Below are 18,358 nucleotides of genomic sequence, written 5' to 3' on the forward strand. Positions count from 1 at the left end.
TGTCAAATTAATTAACCCAAGTCTTTGTTCACAGGAAACCCATCCCCCATATCAATACTGCTGTTTACCAGTCCTTGACCAAGTGCTATAGACCCAAACCTTCACAATCAGGACACCGGAGCACCACTGACTGATGGCCCTAATAAGGTCCCACCGAGTAAGCCACCAACATTTGTTAATAAACCTTCTCACCACATATACTTTGATAATATGATTAGTGCATGAACAGGTCTCCAAAACCTAACACTATTTTAAATAGATACGCACCTGCAAATACCAGTGAGTATCACTCATTTCCTATAATACCTTTTAGCTATCCTTTTGAATTATGGTGATGAAACACTAGACAAATGCTGTAGGATTTCATTAGCCGTTTAATAAATGGCCCTCATTAAAACACTGGTTCGCTTGTCCTTGTCTATGAGGACTCAGACTCCTATAAATGCCCACGTATACATTTCTATACTATCTCTTTAGAGGATTCAGGACTATTTTCTTACACCTAACACAGCTTTTATCCCATTTAGAATAATTACCCTCCATCCCATTTCTGACTTTCAAGAAAAACAAGACACTTAATTGACCACAGGAGGACTCTCTCAAGGGCATTCAGGCTGCAAAAGCTCTGCTGCAAGCTCACAACTTCAGCTGATGTAATCTGCTACAAGAAGCTGACTTCTATTGTTAAATCATACCCTTTTACTCTGCCTTCAAAGAACACATATATCACACGTTGTAACTTTGCTCATAAAATACCTCGTGGTCTTGGGGTGAATCACGCTGTCAGGAGGAACTTCCAACTGCACACAGCTCAGCCCTGCCCCTTTAAATTCATCCACCTTTTCCTATTATGTATTTGGTCTTGAGAACAGCTATGTGCAGCCACACTCTCCAGGTATCCCTTCCCTCATGGTCATATTGACAAGGAGCAGATGCCTGGCAGGGTCCTTCTTGAAGGCTGGACTCACGCTTTCCCACCTCTTTGTATTTCCACCCCCGACACAGACACTTAATAAATGCTCTTAATGTTGATGTTGAGAGCTCTGTCGTCAGGCCTCTGTGCTTCAAAGGGTGCCAGAAGGAAAACAGATTGCTTTGTTTAACTTCAAGTTTTTCATTCATCATTTCAGTCATGCTCACTGTGTGCTATTTAAAAGGTTTCTTGGCAATCTGAAGACACTATGAAAAAAGCCTTGGTTGGAAGTGAAAATACACTTGAACTTGCGATTTATTTATGCTTATTCTACTTATTTCTAAAGACAATGAAGAGCTCAGCAATTAAAGTGGTGCTACCACGGAATCTGGTAGAGGTCAGAACAGCCCATTTCTCTCTGGTCTACCTCCCCCTTCATTTCATGGTTACCTTATGTCTCATCCGGGTTTGTATAAAAGCCTCCCAGTAGTTCTCCCAGCCTCCAAGCTTAGGCCCTTGCAATCCCTTCTCCACCTTACAAAGAACACAAACCTGATCGTGCCTCCTGCCTTCCCTACACCCTCCCACTACTCCCTCCCCTTAGAGCGGTGTCTTTTCTATTCCAGTCCTGTCTCCTTTTCTAACCCCATGGTCAGGGCACCCCCATCTCCACACTCACCTCACCTTCTGTGCTCTGGTTCTAAGCACGCTGCTCCTTTCCCCTAAAAGGCCTTTCGTAAATTGCTTTCTCAGCCAGGAATGCTGCTCTGTTGCTTCTACTCCTTCCACCCAGCTCTTTCCTACCCGTCCTTCACATTTTGTTTAGTGCCACCTCCTCCAGGAAGCCCCTTCCAGGAGCTCCTGCAGCACCACGTGCCACCACAGACACTACTGTTCACCATGCTGTACTGTGTTTACTTGCTCTATCCACAGATGACTGCACAAGACAAGATGGCAATGATCAATCTGCCTCCTTACTGCTGTATTCCCCTGGATGCTGCCTGAACAGGGCCCAGCTTCAATATCATTTGTTGAATGGACAAATAAATGAATGAGTGGATACTAAGGAATCCAAATAGGGAGATCACATCCATGAGGTATGAATTAGAATTTTGTCTCCACCAGAAAGTGTGAACTCAAAAAAGAGAATTTATAGCAAAATACTACTTTAGCTCAGGATTCATCCTTTAAGACGTGAAGGTGGCAGCCAGCCCCGAGGAGACTGAAACTCCCCCTCCCACAGTGACTCCTGAGGAGCCACTTGCAGCTGGATAGCTCTCCCAGATGACTCAGAAACACGTTTAGGTAACACATCCCTGGGAGAGAAATGGAGACTCTGTTTAAAATGGAATCCTACTGGGACAAAACACTAAAGCTTGCTCAAAGTTAAATGTCATGTTGTAAACTCCAAGTGAAGAGAAAACTCCACAATTTAAATTCATTCTAAAGCGGGCAGCAAGCCTCACATTAATAACGCAACTTCTTACCTGCAAAAACACATATGTCAATTTCCAAAACATCATGAGGTCAGCTGCAAATGGCGGGAATGCCGTACAGGTTTGAGAAAACATGGGTGTGGCACTTCCAAATCAGTGCCTGGAATCTTGTCATCTGTTATGTATGTGCTCATTTGGGGTCAAGTGCTGGACTGGCCCTGGGGTGATGGCTGGGAAGATCCCCAACATGGTTTCTGTCCTTGTGGAGAGTCTGGTCTAATCAAATATACACTTGAAGACAGGCTTATTTAAAAAAAGATTCTAAGTACACCATGTTTAGCTGTTAAATTGAATCCAGCACACATGGGACTGGGGAGTAAGGCTTCAGCAACTTCTGCATGGCAAAGGATTTTTTTAAAAAAAACATGTTTTCCAAAATCAACAGACTGATGACACTAAGGAATGGGTAATGTTTCAACACTCAAACCAAATGACGAAGGGCTTGGTTTTTATTTCGTCCTTACAGTTAGTAACCACCCCCACAAAACAAAACCAAAAAAAAAAAAAAAAAAAAAAAAAATTCCACATAAAATTCTTCTGCCTTCCAGAATAATCATATATTTATCTTTATTACCTGGCACATAGGAGGTGTTCAATAAATATTAATTGAGTGAATAAATCACAAGAGAGGAATTACTATGAAAGGCCTTTTTCAATTTTAGGTATTCTCTCTTAGAGAAGAAAATTATGTGTATTTTGAATGATTCTGACTCTCATTTACCTCTCTGATCTTGGGCTAATTTCCTAACATGGGTATCATTTTCCTCGCTTATAAAATAAAATCGGTGTCTTGGTTATTGTGAGGATTAAAGGAGGCAACAGATACAAATGATAAGCACTCTGCCCTGCAGGCAATTTTTTTCACCCTCTTCATTCTCCTCAACCCTCAAATAAAGTGCTAAAGACAAACCAAATTATTGGCCTGATTAGAAAGTTAGAAAACTTCGAAAGTAGCCTGGGCTCACCAGCATCTAGCTAGCAATCCTTTAAAAATATTATTTACAATTTTTGGGCCTTGATTTTTCTCTTCTATAAGATAAGCGAGTTTCACCAGAGGATCATGAGCAGCCTTTTTAGTCCTGATTTTCTGTGATTCAGAAGCCTACCTTATGAAGAAGTCAGATGTTGCTGACACATGAAGAACATCTGCGATCAGAAATAAAATGGACCCTGCTTTCTCTTCAGAGGGAAGGGTTCTAAATCACAAAACAAGATAAAACTTGACTTTAAAGAAATCAATCTATATCTAGGTCAAGAATTGGTGACCGTATTCTTAAGGACCAGAAGGTCCCTCCTTCCCTCCACCCCTACACAGCTAACCTCCAACGCAAGTGATGGTTCTATTTGTAGCTCTGCAATAATGTACATCATAAGAAATCTAGGGATTTTAAGCAATATGACAATTACAAACGGATCATTTGAAGTGAGTAAGACAGTTGACACAATATTATGTCAAGCCTAACATTTGGCTGGTTCTTTTTTCTTTCACACCCTGAAATATATCCAGGCGACCAAACAAAGAACTACCAAGATTGTACACAACAAAAATCTCGCTGCATTTTCATAAATATTCAGTGTAAGACTGCCACCTAGTGGTGTGATGTATTCTTGTATGACAAAATCAAACTGCTAAATTGACACAATTAAAAAACCAACAAGATTGTTCTTTACTGCTCACCAAATCTTTCAGTGCATATCCAAATCTTTAAGAGCATAGCCATCTCTTCAGCCACATATTTTCCTCAGAAAAATTTCTGAGGAATGCTGCATGAGTTAACCCTGCAACTAAACCCCACTGCTTCTGAACACATCACAAAACAAAGCAGCATTATTATTCTATTAATTTTAATATGCATTAGCGATTTTAAAAGATTTCCCCAGTAGTCTGTTCTAACCTCCCAGATTCATTTGATCTAATCTTGATTTTTAGTTATGCATGAAAAGGCATTTCAATGTGACAATCTTACAAAAAGTGCACATTATAAGAAAATCTGACTTCAATTAAAAGCAGTTATGAAATCCCAGCAATTTCCAGCTGTCTCTTCTATCTTATCCTTTAGAGAATTATGTATCACATTAATTGGTATTCTGTCACATAAAAAGACACCAGCGATGATTAATTGCATCCTTGGTGCTTTTGAGTTATGTTTTCTTCACCAGAGGGATTCAAATCACACCTCATTACCTTCCAGCAGGTACCGCTTCTGCTAACCCTCATAAAACCTCCTACCTTCCTGAACTTCTCCATTTGCTTGTAGAGGTCTGGATCAAGCTCCTGAGACACGTCCTTCATCCATAATAGTGCTCCTCTATATTCCGTCCTGCACTGTTCCATGCGGTTCACCGTCAGCCAAGTATCTGAGATGGCCCGATGCCGAAAAGTCTCCACTTCTTGGTGAAATCGACACAAAGGATTTCGTAAGGCCAACCTAGACAAGAGGACAAAGCCACACTCTCAAAACTAAGCCAGTGAGCAATTTAAATCCTTGACATTCTGCCAATCTTAGACTCGTGAGTCTAGAACAGTACCTGGAATGTAGAAGATGCTCCATCAATATTTGCTGAGTAATAATCGACATGCATGTAGTTCCAACTGATCAGTCAGCCAGAGAAGATTATCCACGTACCCATCCCTTAGTTTACTGCTACTAACTGGACCACTGGCAAGCACCTCCATCCGCGTTGTTGGGGGTGGTCTTGAGCCTGGGCTGAGTGCTCATTTGAAGCTGGGGCCAATCCCGTGTTCATGGAGGACGGCCAAGGCATGACCACTGCCCATTCCTACATTTGGCCCTTTGAGGAGGAATGGAGTGTATGTGATTAGCGTCTCTCTGACTAGGCCATTTCAGATCACTCTCCAAAGGCCAAGGCATCTGCTGCTCACTCCAATAGTCACAGAGGAATGAAATATGAGCAGAAGCATTTTGAAATGGTATAGGAAGGGGGACCAGCACATTTACTGAGAGGCTGTCGTGTGTTAGCACTTTCAGATAGGTTACATGATTTAGTCCTTGTTAAAAAAACCTTGAGGATACTATACCAGAAATGAATGTGATGAAGTAGGTGTAAAATTATTATCATGTTGGCTATAACATATGCCATTTACCCAGCCAAAAAACATTTAAGGCATATTAAACTTTGGATAAAATACTTATCTTGGGGAAAAACACTGCTTCTTCCATCTCCCTACCCAAAAATGAGCAATGTCAGATGAATTATACTCTTAAAATATACTCTTCTTCATGAAGTTTCAGGGCACAGGTGCCAAAAAATGAATATTTAAATTTCAATTTAAATGCAAACTTATTTAGCTAAAGGGAACAATGGTGTCGGTGAACTGAAGTCAGCTTTTGGAAATTCCATCAACGTCTGCAATGCCTTACATGCGTGTAGCACGGTAAGATTACAAATGGTGCAATGAACTATTTAAGAAAAAATTTCCTTTTACTATTTCCCCTAGTTTTCTTCTTCTCTGTAAAGTATTGTTTTTAAATACTGAGTACTTGTATAAGAATAACCTGCTCACACTGTCCTACCTAGATGTTGCAGATTATTTTCAAAGACATTGTTGTGCCATAAAGTAAGCTTGTTATCCCTGTTGGTTTAATTTAATACTCACCTTTCATCAAATAGAATATATGGTTGTAGCAATGACTACCAAATAAGTCTGTAAAACAAACACTGGTGTGAAGGTTTGTGTAACTGATGACTTCTATTTAAAGAGATCAAGAGTCCTCAGCTATCTCCCTAACCATTCTATTCATTTCTAGATTCTTTCTTTCTCTTCCTTTGCCTAAGAATTTTTCTCACTGAAGTTAGTGATAATTATATGTTTAACACATGACAACTTACTCTATGAAATATTTTTTTAGGAATCAATTATTCTTGCAAGGTTGGAAAAGGTCCTATATGCACAGAAAGTATCTATTAAGAGGTTAAAAGTAGATCATCTCTATTAGTAAAAATTTTCGTTGCTTTTTAATTTTCACTTTTTGGTTTGTCTCTATTTTAAAATTTTCTAGAATGAATATGTATTTTTACATAGAAAAATTATAAATAATACTAAATGGTAAGATTTAAGATGATAAACAAATACCTTTCTTGGGAAATGTGTGGAGAACTACTAGAAATGGTTTCATTCAAGCATAAAAGTTGGCATTGCCCACAAAGTCAGGGTCCAAATGTCATCAGGAAGAACCAAAATGCCCAGGAGAAGACATCACTGAAAAACAGACACAGTAGGTCTCTTTTTTCCTACTCTTTCTTGGGTTTTCAAAGGAACAACCATGTACCATGCTGCTGGCCTGCTCTTGGCCCACACGGAGGGAAAGCAGCAAGGAGACATTAACAGAAGAAAATGTTGGACGATTTGAGTAAGTGAAATTTCTATAGCTTGAGTATTTGTGGGAACTACCTACATTCTGCCTACTACTAGTGAGTGACATTTTGGGGGTTTGTTAGTTACTGGGAGAGAAGGGAACGAGGAGGAGTGTCACTTTTCTCAGGCGCAGAGAGTGACTGTGTGCAGGGGCTCCTGCTTATTTAACATCCACCATAAAAATGAGTCACGGTTGTGTTAAAAAAAAAAAAGCCACTCATCTACCACAATTTTCCCTGTACCAGAGCTTCTCAAACTTGAATTTACATCAAAACAACAGGGGTCTAGTTAAAATGTGGATGTGGATCCTGCATGTCTGGGGTAGGGCCTAGATTCTGCATTTCTAATACACTCCCAGGTTATGGTCCAGGGTCTAAGCAGTGCGGACCTGGGCATGAGAACAGCACCTCTCTGAAGTTAATTGGTCCACAGAGAGCAGAGAGGGAACCCTTCAACCTGGTCTCATTAGGCTCCTGCTTTAATCAGCTGCTGGAAGGGGACCAGACTGATTGCTACAAGCAACACTGAAGGTCAAACATAAGCCTAGGACAGCACTCATAGTGATTGACATATATAATGCCCCTAAAGACCAACAGAAAAATGAAAAAAAAATTTTTTTTAATTAATAGGGAGGAAAAAAAAAATCCTATGTGTTAATCTTAATTAGAGAGTTAAGTACAAACTGCCTAACTAGTGAGTACAGAGCAGCTCCTCAGCCTCAGGCAAAATCCTTCTAAAGAACACTGTGAGATTCTCTTTTGTGAGTAGGTGGGTCCCGGAGTCTCCTCAGATTCCCCCCAGATAGAACCCCACTAAAGGCCACACACCTTTGCTGGGAAGAAAAGCAGAGGGCCTTTCCTGTCGCTTGCATCATCTTTCCTGCTCTGGTTTTATCTTGGAAACCTTGGGATCGAAGAAATTTTCCCAGTTCATTTTCTTCTTGAGACAAGACTGATGAAGAAAAGACCAAAAGGAGCCATGAACAATGAGCATTTTGATTACAAAAGGAACAAGAAAGACAAATCACAAGGTCCTCTCTCTTCCAGAGGCGAAGACGAGATGAAATTAAATCTAAGCAGCAGGCTACAAGGTAAGCTCCCCCTACCCCCCATTTAACTTTCAGGCCGTTCTTCCATTTACAATACGAGAGATCAAATTCACTTGAATACATCTGTCAGTGAGTTTGGTGCCCTGTAATCAGAACCAGAAAATGACCTCTGTACTGAAAAGCAAGCCCATAATGTGCGGCTTCGAGCTGAAATAAAGGAGTTGGGTTTGTCAAGTATGACTGTGGGAATCTTTTGTGGCTGCCTAGGATGCAGTGCTAGCTGCCTCTCATTATTCTCTCCTGCTGACTTTTGATCTCTGCTTTTTGAGTTACATTCTATTCCATTGTAAAGCAATTCAAATACCTCAGCTGTGACACAGGTTTTTGGTTGGAAGTGGGGGTAGGGACGGAGGGTGGGGAGGTCATCAGGTTGATGACAGTTGGTTTTAAAAATACAGAGCTGGAACCAAATCTGAATTGGTGATGCCTAATCTTGGCCTTATTTTTAAAGACAACCTCAGATGGTATTATTGGTGGGTAAGTGATTTGGTGCAAGCTTTCTGCAGACTGATTTGACGGTAAACATTTAAAAAATCATAGAATTGCATGTATCTTTGGACTCTCCATGTCTACTGTTAGGAGAACTTCCTAAGGAAGTAGCAAAATGGGCACAAAGATGTAAATGCAAAAACAATCATAGCATCATTATTTATAATAGTGAAACACTCTCCTTATACTAGGAACTAGTTTATTAAAATACAGCATACCCACATAATGGTACAGTGGGGGTCCTGAACACACACCAGCAGCCAAGCCACAGGCACCAGAGTGACACTTAGCTTCCTAGGATGTGCTTTCCCCCTAAACACAGCATTTACTATCAACATACTTTGAACACTACTTTTATTTCCTATTTCTGTATTGATGTATTTACATACCCTGTGTCTCTAAAACTGCTTTCTAAATGCTACTAGGATTCTTGTCAGCTTTCACAAACCAGTCACTTTTCTTTAAGAATGCACCCCCATTCCTGACATAATCTCACTAACAACAATTGTAGAACATTAGGCAGGAACCACAAATCCAAAGGTGAAGGCTAAACTCAATACTGCTACCTTATTAATTTGTGACTATAGTTTCACCCTAAACATTCCCTTGGGAAGGCCCAGTCAAGAAGAGGCTTTTAGAATCCATTTTTCCTGAGAGATAAATGATGACCCTGCTTCTCTTCTGTCTCTCAAAAATCAAGTTCACCATCAAAGGCCTGCTTGCAGGTTCCTTTCTCTGTGAAGCAATTGATCCCTATTTCTCCGGACAGCAGCGCTCTCTGGGCACCTGACTTAGCACTCACCTTGTGTGACTGGGCATGTGTCTCCCTTCCCCAGGGGGCTCTAAGCTTTCCAAGACAGGGATCTCACCCAAACTTTGTTTTCCCCAGGCTGAGCATAAAGTCTTAAATTCATGGTGCTAATTAAATGCTTGTGAATTGAATTGACTGCAATTTTGCCTTGTTATCCTCATACACTTTATTTCAGTTTAAACACTTATTGCCTTTTAATACTCATGCCATGGTTCTATGTAGCTTTTTAAAATTCCTATAATTATAAGAAGGTTTTTTGTTTTTCAATACATTCCATTCCTTCTCCTTCCCACTGATTAATATGTGCCTCACTCAATTCCACAATGAATCTTTCCCTATGGAAAGCAATGTCTCATTTTTGATCTTAATAGCATGAGGCTACTGTCACCCTTTTTACCTTGAAGTCTCAAGTCACATACAAATGAATGCATTTAGCTTAAGGCTAGGAAGAAACCAATTCGTGGTACCTGAATAATTACATGGTTGACAAAATATACTCTTTCCTAAATAAACCTAAGTAGGCTGAAACATTTAAAAATAATTTTTGGTCATTTTAGGCACTTGTGGATTAACTTGGGGCAGCAAACAGGTTTCATTTGAGGTGCTGACTCTGATTACTTGGCAATACTTACTCAGAGGGCAGTGGAAAGAAGCGTGAGCTCCATCAGGGTCAAGGTTAGATTTTCTGAGAAGGGATGGTCATTCTTTAATTTTAAAAATTCAAATACTGAAATTAACTTACAGAAGTTTAAAATTCAGGTATAACATAGGTATCAGGTAACGCAAAAGGGCTGAGTGTGGTGGTTCACACCTGCAGTCCCAGCACTTTTGGGAGGTAGAGGCAGGAGGATTGCTTGATACTAGGAGTTCAAGACCAGCCTGTGCAACATAGCAAAACCCCTGTCTCTATTACAAGAAGAAAGCAAAAACAAAAAAAGATAACTCAAAATGTTCTATTAATAAGGTTTCAATTATCTGGGACTTGAGAATTCAGAGACAAAAACATTTTTATATTTACTTGCTAATTAGGTTTTCAGATGTGCCGTTAAAAACAAGGCAACTATGGAACTATGAAATTAATTAGCTTGACAGCATTAACTCACTCAGCACAGATTTATGGATGATCCAACACATACGAGGCACAGTTCTTGCCACTGGAATACAGTGATGAAGAGGATAAAGGAGTTCCCCACACTTACAGAGCTTACATTCAAGCAGCAGGGGATAGAAAATAAAACATAATCACAAACACGAAACACAAAAAAGAAAAATACCAGGCAGAGCAATGAGAGATGGGGAGTTAAGAGTGAGTGGTCAGTAGCTGCCTTAGACAAGGTAATCAGGGAAGGCATCTCTGAGCAGCTGACCATTAGGCTGAGTTCTGAATGACGATAGTCTTGGGACTATGAGAGCAGGGACCTTCCAGGCAGCAGGAACACCCAGTGCAAAAGGCCTTGGGAGTTTGGTGGACAAGGGAAAAGGTGACTGAAGAGGTGAACTGGGGCCAGATCATGTCCTATGTATAAGAATGGGAGTCGGATTCCATTTTATGTGTTATTGGAGGCTTTTAAAAGTAGGGGAGCAATGTGATCCAATTTACATGTATTAAACCTTTTAGTTTGAAATAATGATAGACTTACAGAAAAATTACAAACAGTATATAGAGTTCCTGTATACATTTCCCTAACATCCCCTAGTACTTACTCTTCCCTAGCATCCCGTTATATTTACATTTTACATAATCATGGTACAATAATCAACATTAGGAAATTAACACTGGTATAATACTATCAACTAACCTACAGCCCTTTTTTGAATTTTACCAGTTTTTTCATTGACATTCTTTTTCTGTTACAGGATCCAATCTAGGGTCTCACCTGGCACCAAAACATTGAGTTTCCTTAGTTTCCTTAAATCTGTGACCATTCCTTAGTCTTTATCTTTCATGACTTTGACATATTTTAAGGGTACTGGTCAGATATTTTGTAGAATGTGCCTCAATTTGGTTTGTCTGATTTCTCAGAATTAGACTGTGGTTACAGATATTTGGGAAGGATACACAATGGTGAAGTGTCTTTCTTAGTGCACAGCATCAGAGGTTACATGACATCAGTGTTCCTCATCACTCATGATGTCAAGCTCAACCACTTGGTTAAGGAGGTATCTGCTGGGTTTCTCCACTGCAAAGTTAAGAATGTTTTTTTCCTTTTGTAATCATTACAAATCTTGGGGGGAATACATGAGACAATGCAAATGTCCATTTTCTCCTCAAACTTTCACTCACTAATTCTAACACTCTTCAGTGAATCTCACCTGTCACAATTCTCACTGTGGTGTTTGCCTAATGGTGATTTTGTAGTTCCCTCATTCTTTCTATTAATTAACTGAAATTATTTTATGAGAAAAAGCTGTCCCTTCTCCACCATTTATCTCTCTCTCTTCATATAGATTTAAGGGAAATTAATTTTATTCTATGGGTTATAATTCAAAACTGTCATTATTTAGTTTGTTGCTCAAATTGTGCCAGCTTTGATCACAGGTTTGCTCCTGTGTCCTTTCAACATATCCTTTTTCAAGCACTTCCTTATGTTCTAGTGCTACAAACAATACAGGTGCATCTTGAATTTTCCCTGCCCCAATCCTAGAATCAACCACTTCTCCAAGGAGCATTTCTTTTACTGGGAAAAGGTATTTAGAAAGCAAGATCTGGGTGCCAGATGTACTCACTGCTATGGGGTGTTAGTGCTTCTAGGTCATGTCAGCTCACAGAAGCAGGAAATATATGAATGTACACTAACCCATGCATACACCCTCATCTGCATTTATTTCTGTATGTATCTATCTGTATAGATATTAAAAACAATGGCTTCATAGTGGCACCTTTGATGCCAGTGCAACACCACAGTGTTCCTTCTAGCTTCTCCTTTTATCTGTAACTTCTTTCTAACGTACAGAGTGAGAAACCTGGCTCTCATCATCTGCAATATCTTATCTATTCAACTTCAATATTTGCATAATGTAGTTTCAGCATTGCTAACCCATAATCCTATAAGAAACAAATTTACCAATGAGAGTACGGCTTCCATGTATAATTATTTTTGTGTTTAGCCTCAGTATCTAGTTAAAAATAATTATGTTCCAAAACTACTGAGGTTAGTTCTTTTTTTTTCTGATTCTGATCACTGTGACAGTGTTATTCATTTATAATGCAATCAGGTTCATTTGCTACTGTTTGTATTCCATTTTAGATTTTCCCACATCTGGCTGGGTTTAAGTATTTTTTGAGTCTATGAAATGTTACTATGGTTTTATGAATCAGAGCTATGGGAAGGTACCTCATAGCTCCCTCTTCACCTTTGCTCCTCCATTCTCATTCCCTCCTCTCCAACCGTTCCCCCCTCCTCATCCACCACTGGTATCCAGTCTCTTTCGTTTCTGGTTTATCCTTCCTAAATTTCCTTTGCACAATGAGCAGGCTTGCTCTCTAGATATAGATATAGATGGTAAAATGTGATGTAATGTAAAAAAATGGTAATACACACACTCTCTATATATTACCTTTTTTAACATTTATATTTTATATCACCTTCTTGCTTGCATGAAGGATAGCATACTATAGATACGCTTTTATGTTTTGCTTCTTTCACTTAAAAGCATATCCTCAAAATCACTCCATATTAGTTCACAGATTTTCCTCATTTTTGTGTCTTTGACAGCTACATAGCAACATCCTCAAATTAACCACACTATTTTTAGTCTTCCATCAAAGTTGGGATCTCTTTCAAGTCCACGCAGGGCAGAACTCCTCCTTCCCGTCTCTGCTGAGATGGCATGGCTCATGTGAGCTTAGCGGGTAGACATAAAAGGGCTTATCTACCATCCACAGCCAGCTCTGCTGGCACAACCAGGTGACTGCTTCAACGGTGGGGACATTATTCTAACCCTTTATATTACAAGATAATTATGAGCCTTCATGGTGTTCAATTATAATTCTATTAACTAATCTGAGGTGGTTTAGGGGGAAGTTTTTCCTCTATATTCTTTTAGAAACATTAATATACGTAGAAAGCATAATTTCTGTTTAGAGAATCACTATTTACAGGAAATATGCAAGCATCCTTCTTTTCTTCCCTTGTTACAATATATATTGTTTAATGAAAAGTGGACACACCAACTTCATGTGACTTACTTAAAAAAATAAAGTTACAATTTTCTAAATTATTTTGTTTTCTACCATAACAATGAAAATGATTCATTTCACGGTGAGTACTAGGGGGATGGTGGGTATAGTAAGAAGGAGTTTGACCAATAGTTTCCAGAACACAAGGTTTAAGCCAAGGAAGAATCTGATCGGGTTTAAAAGTGTACTTTGATTGAAAGCAGTGCAGACAATAGGCTAGAGAAAGCAGAGGTGGAGGCAAGATCAGTGAGGAAAATGGTTAGTAAACCAAGTGAGAGACTAATGGTAGTGGCCTGAACCAAGGTAGTGGCAGAGAAGATGGAGAGAGGAAGGAGAATCTGCGAGCTATTTAGGAGGCAAAATACCAGCATTTGAGACTGACTGAATGTGGGGAAGATAAATGGGGGAGTGGCGGTCATGTGTGTTAATTTCCTCACAGATCAAGGCCTGGAGGTGGAGCCCTGGACAAGTCTTACCTCAAACACTTAGGAAATACTAACATAGATAATTTATAAAATACTGCCTCTACATACAATGATTTTGGACTTTCCTGAAGTAGTTGTCTTTTTTTTTTTTTTTTTCTAAGAGATAGTCACCTTCTGTCGCCCAGGCTGGAGCACAACGGCTCATTATAGGTCACTGTGATCCTCCTGCCTCAGCCTCCTGAGTAGCTGGGACTGCACATGCACGGTACCCGGATAATTTTTAAGTGTTTTTATTTTTTGTAGAGATGGGGGTCTCACTTTGTTGCCCAGGCTGGTCTCAAACTCCTGGCTCCAAGTGATCCTCCTGCCTTGGCCTCCTAAAATGCTGGGATTACAGATGTCAGACAATGCACCCAGCCTACCAAAATGATTGTCTTAATAAAATATTACTGATGTAGAAAAATGACCAATTATTAATTTGCAATTACTGAAAAGGGGTTTGGCAGCAGTCAGCAACAGAAACACTTCCCATAGTCTAGTCTCAAAAATATAGACATTATATTATTAAAATGACCTACAAATGGAAACTTAAAAATGTACAAACACATAATTGATATTTAGTATTTCAGAGATAACTTTGTTGTTAATACTTTTAAAACAGTGTGACTATATGAAAATATTGTTCTGTAGGAACCTAATATCCAATGCAAAAAACATTCATGAAGAAATGTTGTCAACAAAATGTCATCAACAAATCAACTGTATGTGCCTTCTGTCTGTTATCTTAAAAGGAACAAAATTGGATATCAGAGAGTGAAGATAATCACATAAAAAAAACCTGAAGGTAAAAAGCCCAAGATACAAACTGAGAAAACTCTTTTATAATTGGGAAAATAAATGGCATGCCCATATCCATGGGAGATCCAAACAGAATTCTCCTAATATGATACTTGCTTTGAAAGATAAATAAGCTATGTATATTATTGGTAAAATTATTAGACACTCTCCTCCCAACGCCTGAAGACACAGACAAACACTCTTAGTTTCCTAAGCATATGAAATGATGTATCAAGACAAAATACCCTGCTATTTCTTACTATTTGATCAATATTCATACTGATGTCATACTTACAACATATCCTCTTTTGATAGAGTACAATTGCTTTCGATAAGTCCAGACAGGTTCTCTGAATTGAATGAAACAGCTGTAATAAAAATACAAACAAAATGCAAAATAAAACAGACAGTGATGAGATAAAAAATAATTACATTGAACACAACCAGAGTGTTCAATTTGCCAAAAACAAGACCACATGTCTAAGTATGCTTAGTGTTATGCGGTGTACTATACAGAAACTGTGACCAAAGCCTTTAAATATCTCCTATTATTCTGTATTTATTGGAATTCATCATCTCTGTGATCTAAATTAAGATCTGCAGAACAGTTATTTCTTCCAGTCTACTGAAATAATAGCTGAAAAACAAAAAACAGACATCCTAAGTGAAGGGCCTAGTTAGAGGACTTGGTAAACCAGAGACCCAATATTCATTCATAATCAAATTTATTCCTTTCACCACTTGCTGTGGTTTTTTTTTTTAATGGGGGATCTGTCAATTAAGCATATTTAAAAGATGACGTTAACTTATTTTGTGATCCTAATGTATTTTATGGCATGCTTAAACAACTGGATCAAGCAAACAAAATCAATCAGCTGGATGTCCTGTCTATTTAGAAAACATCTGATAAAATGATGTTGGGCAAGCAGTCCCCATCACTCCTTACTTTCCCAACAATTTCATAAAACATACAGAGAGAAAATATAATGCCATGCTGTGGTCATACTAGCGGAAACTGGGGGAAAGGCAGATGGGGCTGTGCTGAGAAGAATCTAACTTGATTTCAATGCGTGGTGGTTCCAGCCTTTGTTTCAGAAACTGAGATAGCTCAAGAAAAGACAGAACAGACTTCACACTTTCTCCACCCTTTGCCCACTAACTTAGGGACCAGATATGGTATCAATGAGAAAACCTGGCAGATAAACATCTTGCCTCTGTAGAGCCACTCAGTAAGGCAGGGCAAGGTTTTCCCTCTTTCTCTCTCCTAGTTCACTGGCTACGGTGGTGCAGAAATTATATACTGGTATCATAAAGCACTTCTACATTTGCGTGAACACAGATGATCTGTTTCATTATCAATATGACTAAATTAATAAAAACAGATGCATGCATATATACTTAAAACATTAAACCATTTCTAGGAATGCTTCATATAAAACTTGGTTATAAAGAATATAAATTTGCTAATTCTCATTTCATTAAATCGCATCTTCCACCTGTTTAGTAAAGAGTCATAAAACAAAAGAGAAAATCAGCAGTCTGAATCTGTCCCTTAGCAAGTGTTTTATATCAGTATTCTGGATCAAAACTCACTAACACATAGTATTTCCTGAATATAGGAGCAAGGACGTTCAAAAAGTATGTTTAGGAGTTGTTCTGTTGTTACTGTTCACTTTTTAAAAATTGAGGTATAAATTAAATGCACTGAAGTGCACAGCTCTGGAGTGTTCAGTTCTGTGAGTTACGACAATTATGTATACTAACATAATCATGCCCAAGGCAAGATAAGAAACATTTCCATCATCTGATCAGTCCACTCTGCTGTGGCACAGTGACTCTGGCAAGAAGACTTCTGTCAGCAGAGATTACTTTTGTCTGTTATTGTACTGAAGAGCTGTTTTTCAGAAAAGGATTTCATTAGCAAGCAACGTGGACAAATATTAAAACTCAGCACAATATTTCTATATTAACTTTCCAACAGATTGCAATAGAATCTGACCAATATTATAGCTTGGAACACAAGTTTTCTGTGCCGGAAGAATAAAACTTCTTGGTTTATAAGTTAGCCTTCTATGGATAACTCAAGGTATGAACACATCAAAGAGGTTTTCACATCATTTTTGTATATTTCATGGATGGAATCCATCCTCTCTATAAACATCAACATCAGTATTAACATTTCTGCAACAGAAACCTCTATCATGTGCTAAATTATTTGTCACAGCTAAGTACAATGGATGCTACATACCTAGGACAGCAGCTATTTTGATGAAGGTACATTCGGTTCAGCCAAAATATAATGTTTAATATATTTGTAATTAACATTTTAAATTACCTTTTGAATAATGCATGTATTTACTAGGTTCTTAAGAAGAAAATACTATGAGATATAAAAAGCATATATGCTTATAATAATTTACACTGTACTTATAATATAACAATTGAAACAGATGCTTCCTGGTTCTACTTTCCTCCATTGCAGAAATCTCCATTAGAACATCCTTGTCAAACCCAGTTTCTATTTCAAAATTTCCAATTGCAGAAGGAAAGGGCTGAGAACTGATATTAATTGCACTAACACATACCCTTATTCAGTTAGTACTTATTGAATGTGTATTCTGTGTGTGGCTGGGGATACGTCGTGAATAGGCTAACATGGAATTTGATCTCATAGTGGAGGGAACGTGGGCAAACAGATGAACACCTGAGATAATTCAATGAGAGATGAGCACTATGAATAAAATAAAACATGGCCACGTGTTGGACAGTGAGCAGGGGTGGGGGAGGTGGGGAGCAGGGGTGGACAGGCAGTGACTTGAAACAGCGTGACCTTTAGGCTGAAACCTGAACTATGAGAAGGGAAGATGTGGGGAAACAGTGTCCAGGTGGAAGCCAGCAAATGCTCTGATGGGTGTGAACTTGGCTGGTTGTGGACTGAGAACTGAGACAAGGCCATCATGGCTGGATGGTGGTGAGGGCAATGTAAGCGTGTGGGAGAGAGGAAATGCAGGACGGGGAGGCAGGGCCAGTGGGTCAGGAGCTTTGCTATGTACTAGAGATACCATATGGAATGCAGTCTAAATGGTTCCTGGGACATAAAACACACTCATAAACATTAATTATTAATAAACATTAGTTATGTTTATAAATATGTTAGTATAATGTTTATAAACACTAATAAACCTTAGCCATCACTCTGTTACCTACTTTAATCTTGATAATAGCTGTAATAAGTAGGTATTAATATCTCTATTTCATGCATTAAGAAAACGAGGATATGAGAAACTGGATATAGTTCTCCTAAAGTTACAGCAGATAGTAGGTAGAATAGTAGCCCAGATCCATCTCACAGGGTTAGTCCTAACCTCAAAGGCAGCCCAGTTCTCACGGGGCAGCCTTAACATTACAAAGTTCTTCCTGGGTCTGGTCTACCCTCATGTGCTTAGAATGAATCTCATCCCTTTTCACATGACAGGGCTTCCCAAGTAATTGACAACTAACATTTCCCCTTAACCCTCTCTGATGTAGAATAACTATGGTTTCCATCATTCTGGACACTCCAAAAACTTTTTGAAATCTTGGGCTTCTTTAGTCCCATTAAATGTTCAGTTCATTAACCTTAGTGTATATATTAAAATCTGAGTTCATTTTGAATCCTTATCAGACCATCTAAGATATTATTCCTCTCAGTGCCCTGTTATTTATAGAAATGATAGGTATG

The 18,358-nt window shown here is 38.8% G+C and overlaps 1 protein-coding gene across 41 annotated transcripts in view; it reads right to left on the minus strand.

Annotated features, from left to right (window-relative positions):
* The window catches only part of ICA1 (islet cell autoantigen 1), a 154,019-nt gene that overhangs the window by 105,085 nt on the left and 30,576 nt on the right, over positions 1–18,358 (minus strand). For 40 of the 41 annotated variants that reach the window (XR_010158774.1, XR_010158771.1, XR_010158784.1 and 37 more), the window contains exons 4-6: positions 14,933–15,005; positions 7,615–7,738; positions 4,640–4,838 (exon numbers count right to left, since the gene is read on the minus strand). Coding sequence is in view for 14 of the 41 variants with exons in the window: in XM_063815228.1 (XP_063671298.1) it covers positions 4,640–4,838; positions 7,615–7,738; positions 14,933–15,005 (396 nt within the window). In the remaining 27 variants the exon portion in view is untranslated. Of the gene's footprint in view, positions 1–4,639; positions 4,839–7,614; positions 7,739–13,971; positions 14,178–14,932; positions 15,006–18,358 lie in introns of those variants that run through there. The other variant, XM_054687381.2, reaches the window with a different exon arrangement.

Source organism: Pan troglodytes, chromosome 6, assembly GCF_028858775.2.
Source record: "Pan troglodytes isolate AG18354 chromosome 6, NHGRI_mPanTro3-v2.0_pri, whole genome shotgun sequence".
Lineage (NCBI taxonomy): Eukaryota > Metazoa > Chordata > Mammalia > Primates > Hominidae > Pan > Pan troglodytes.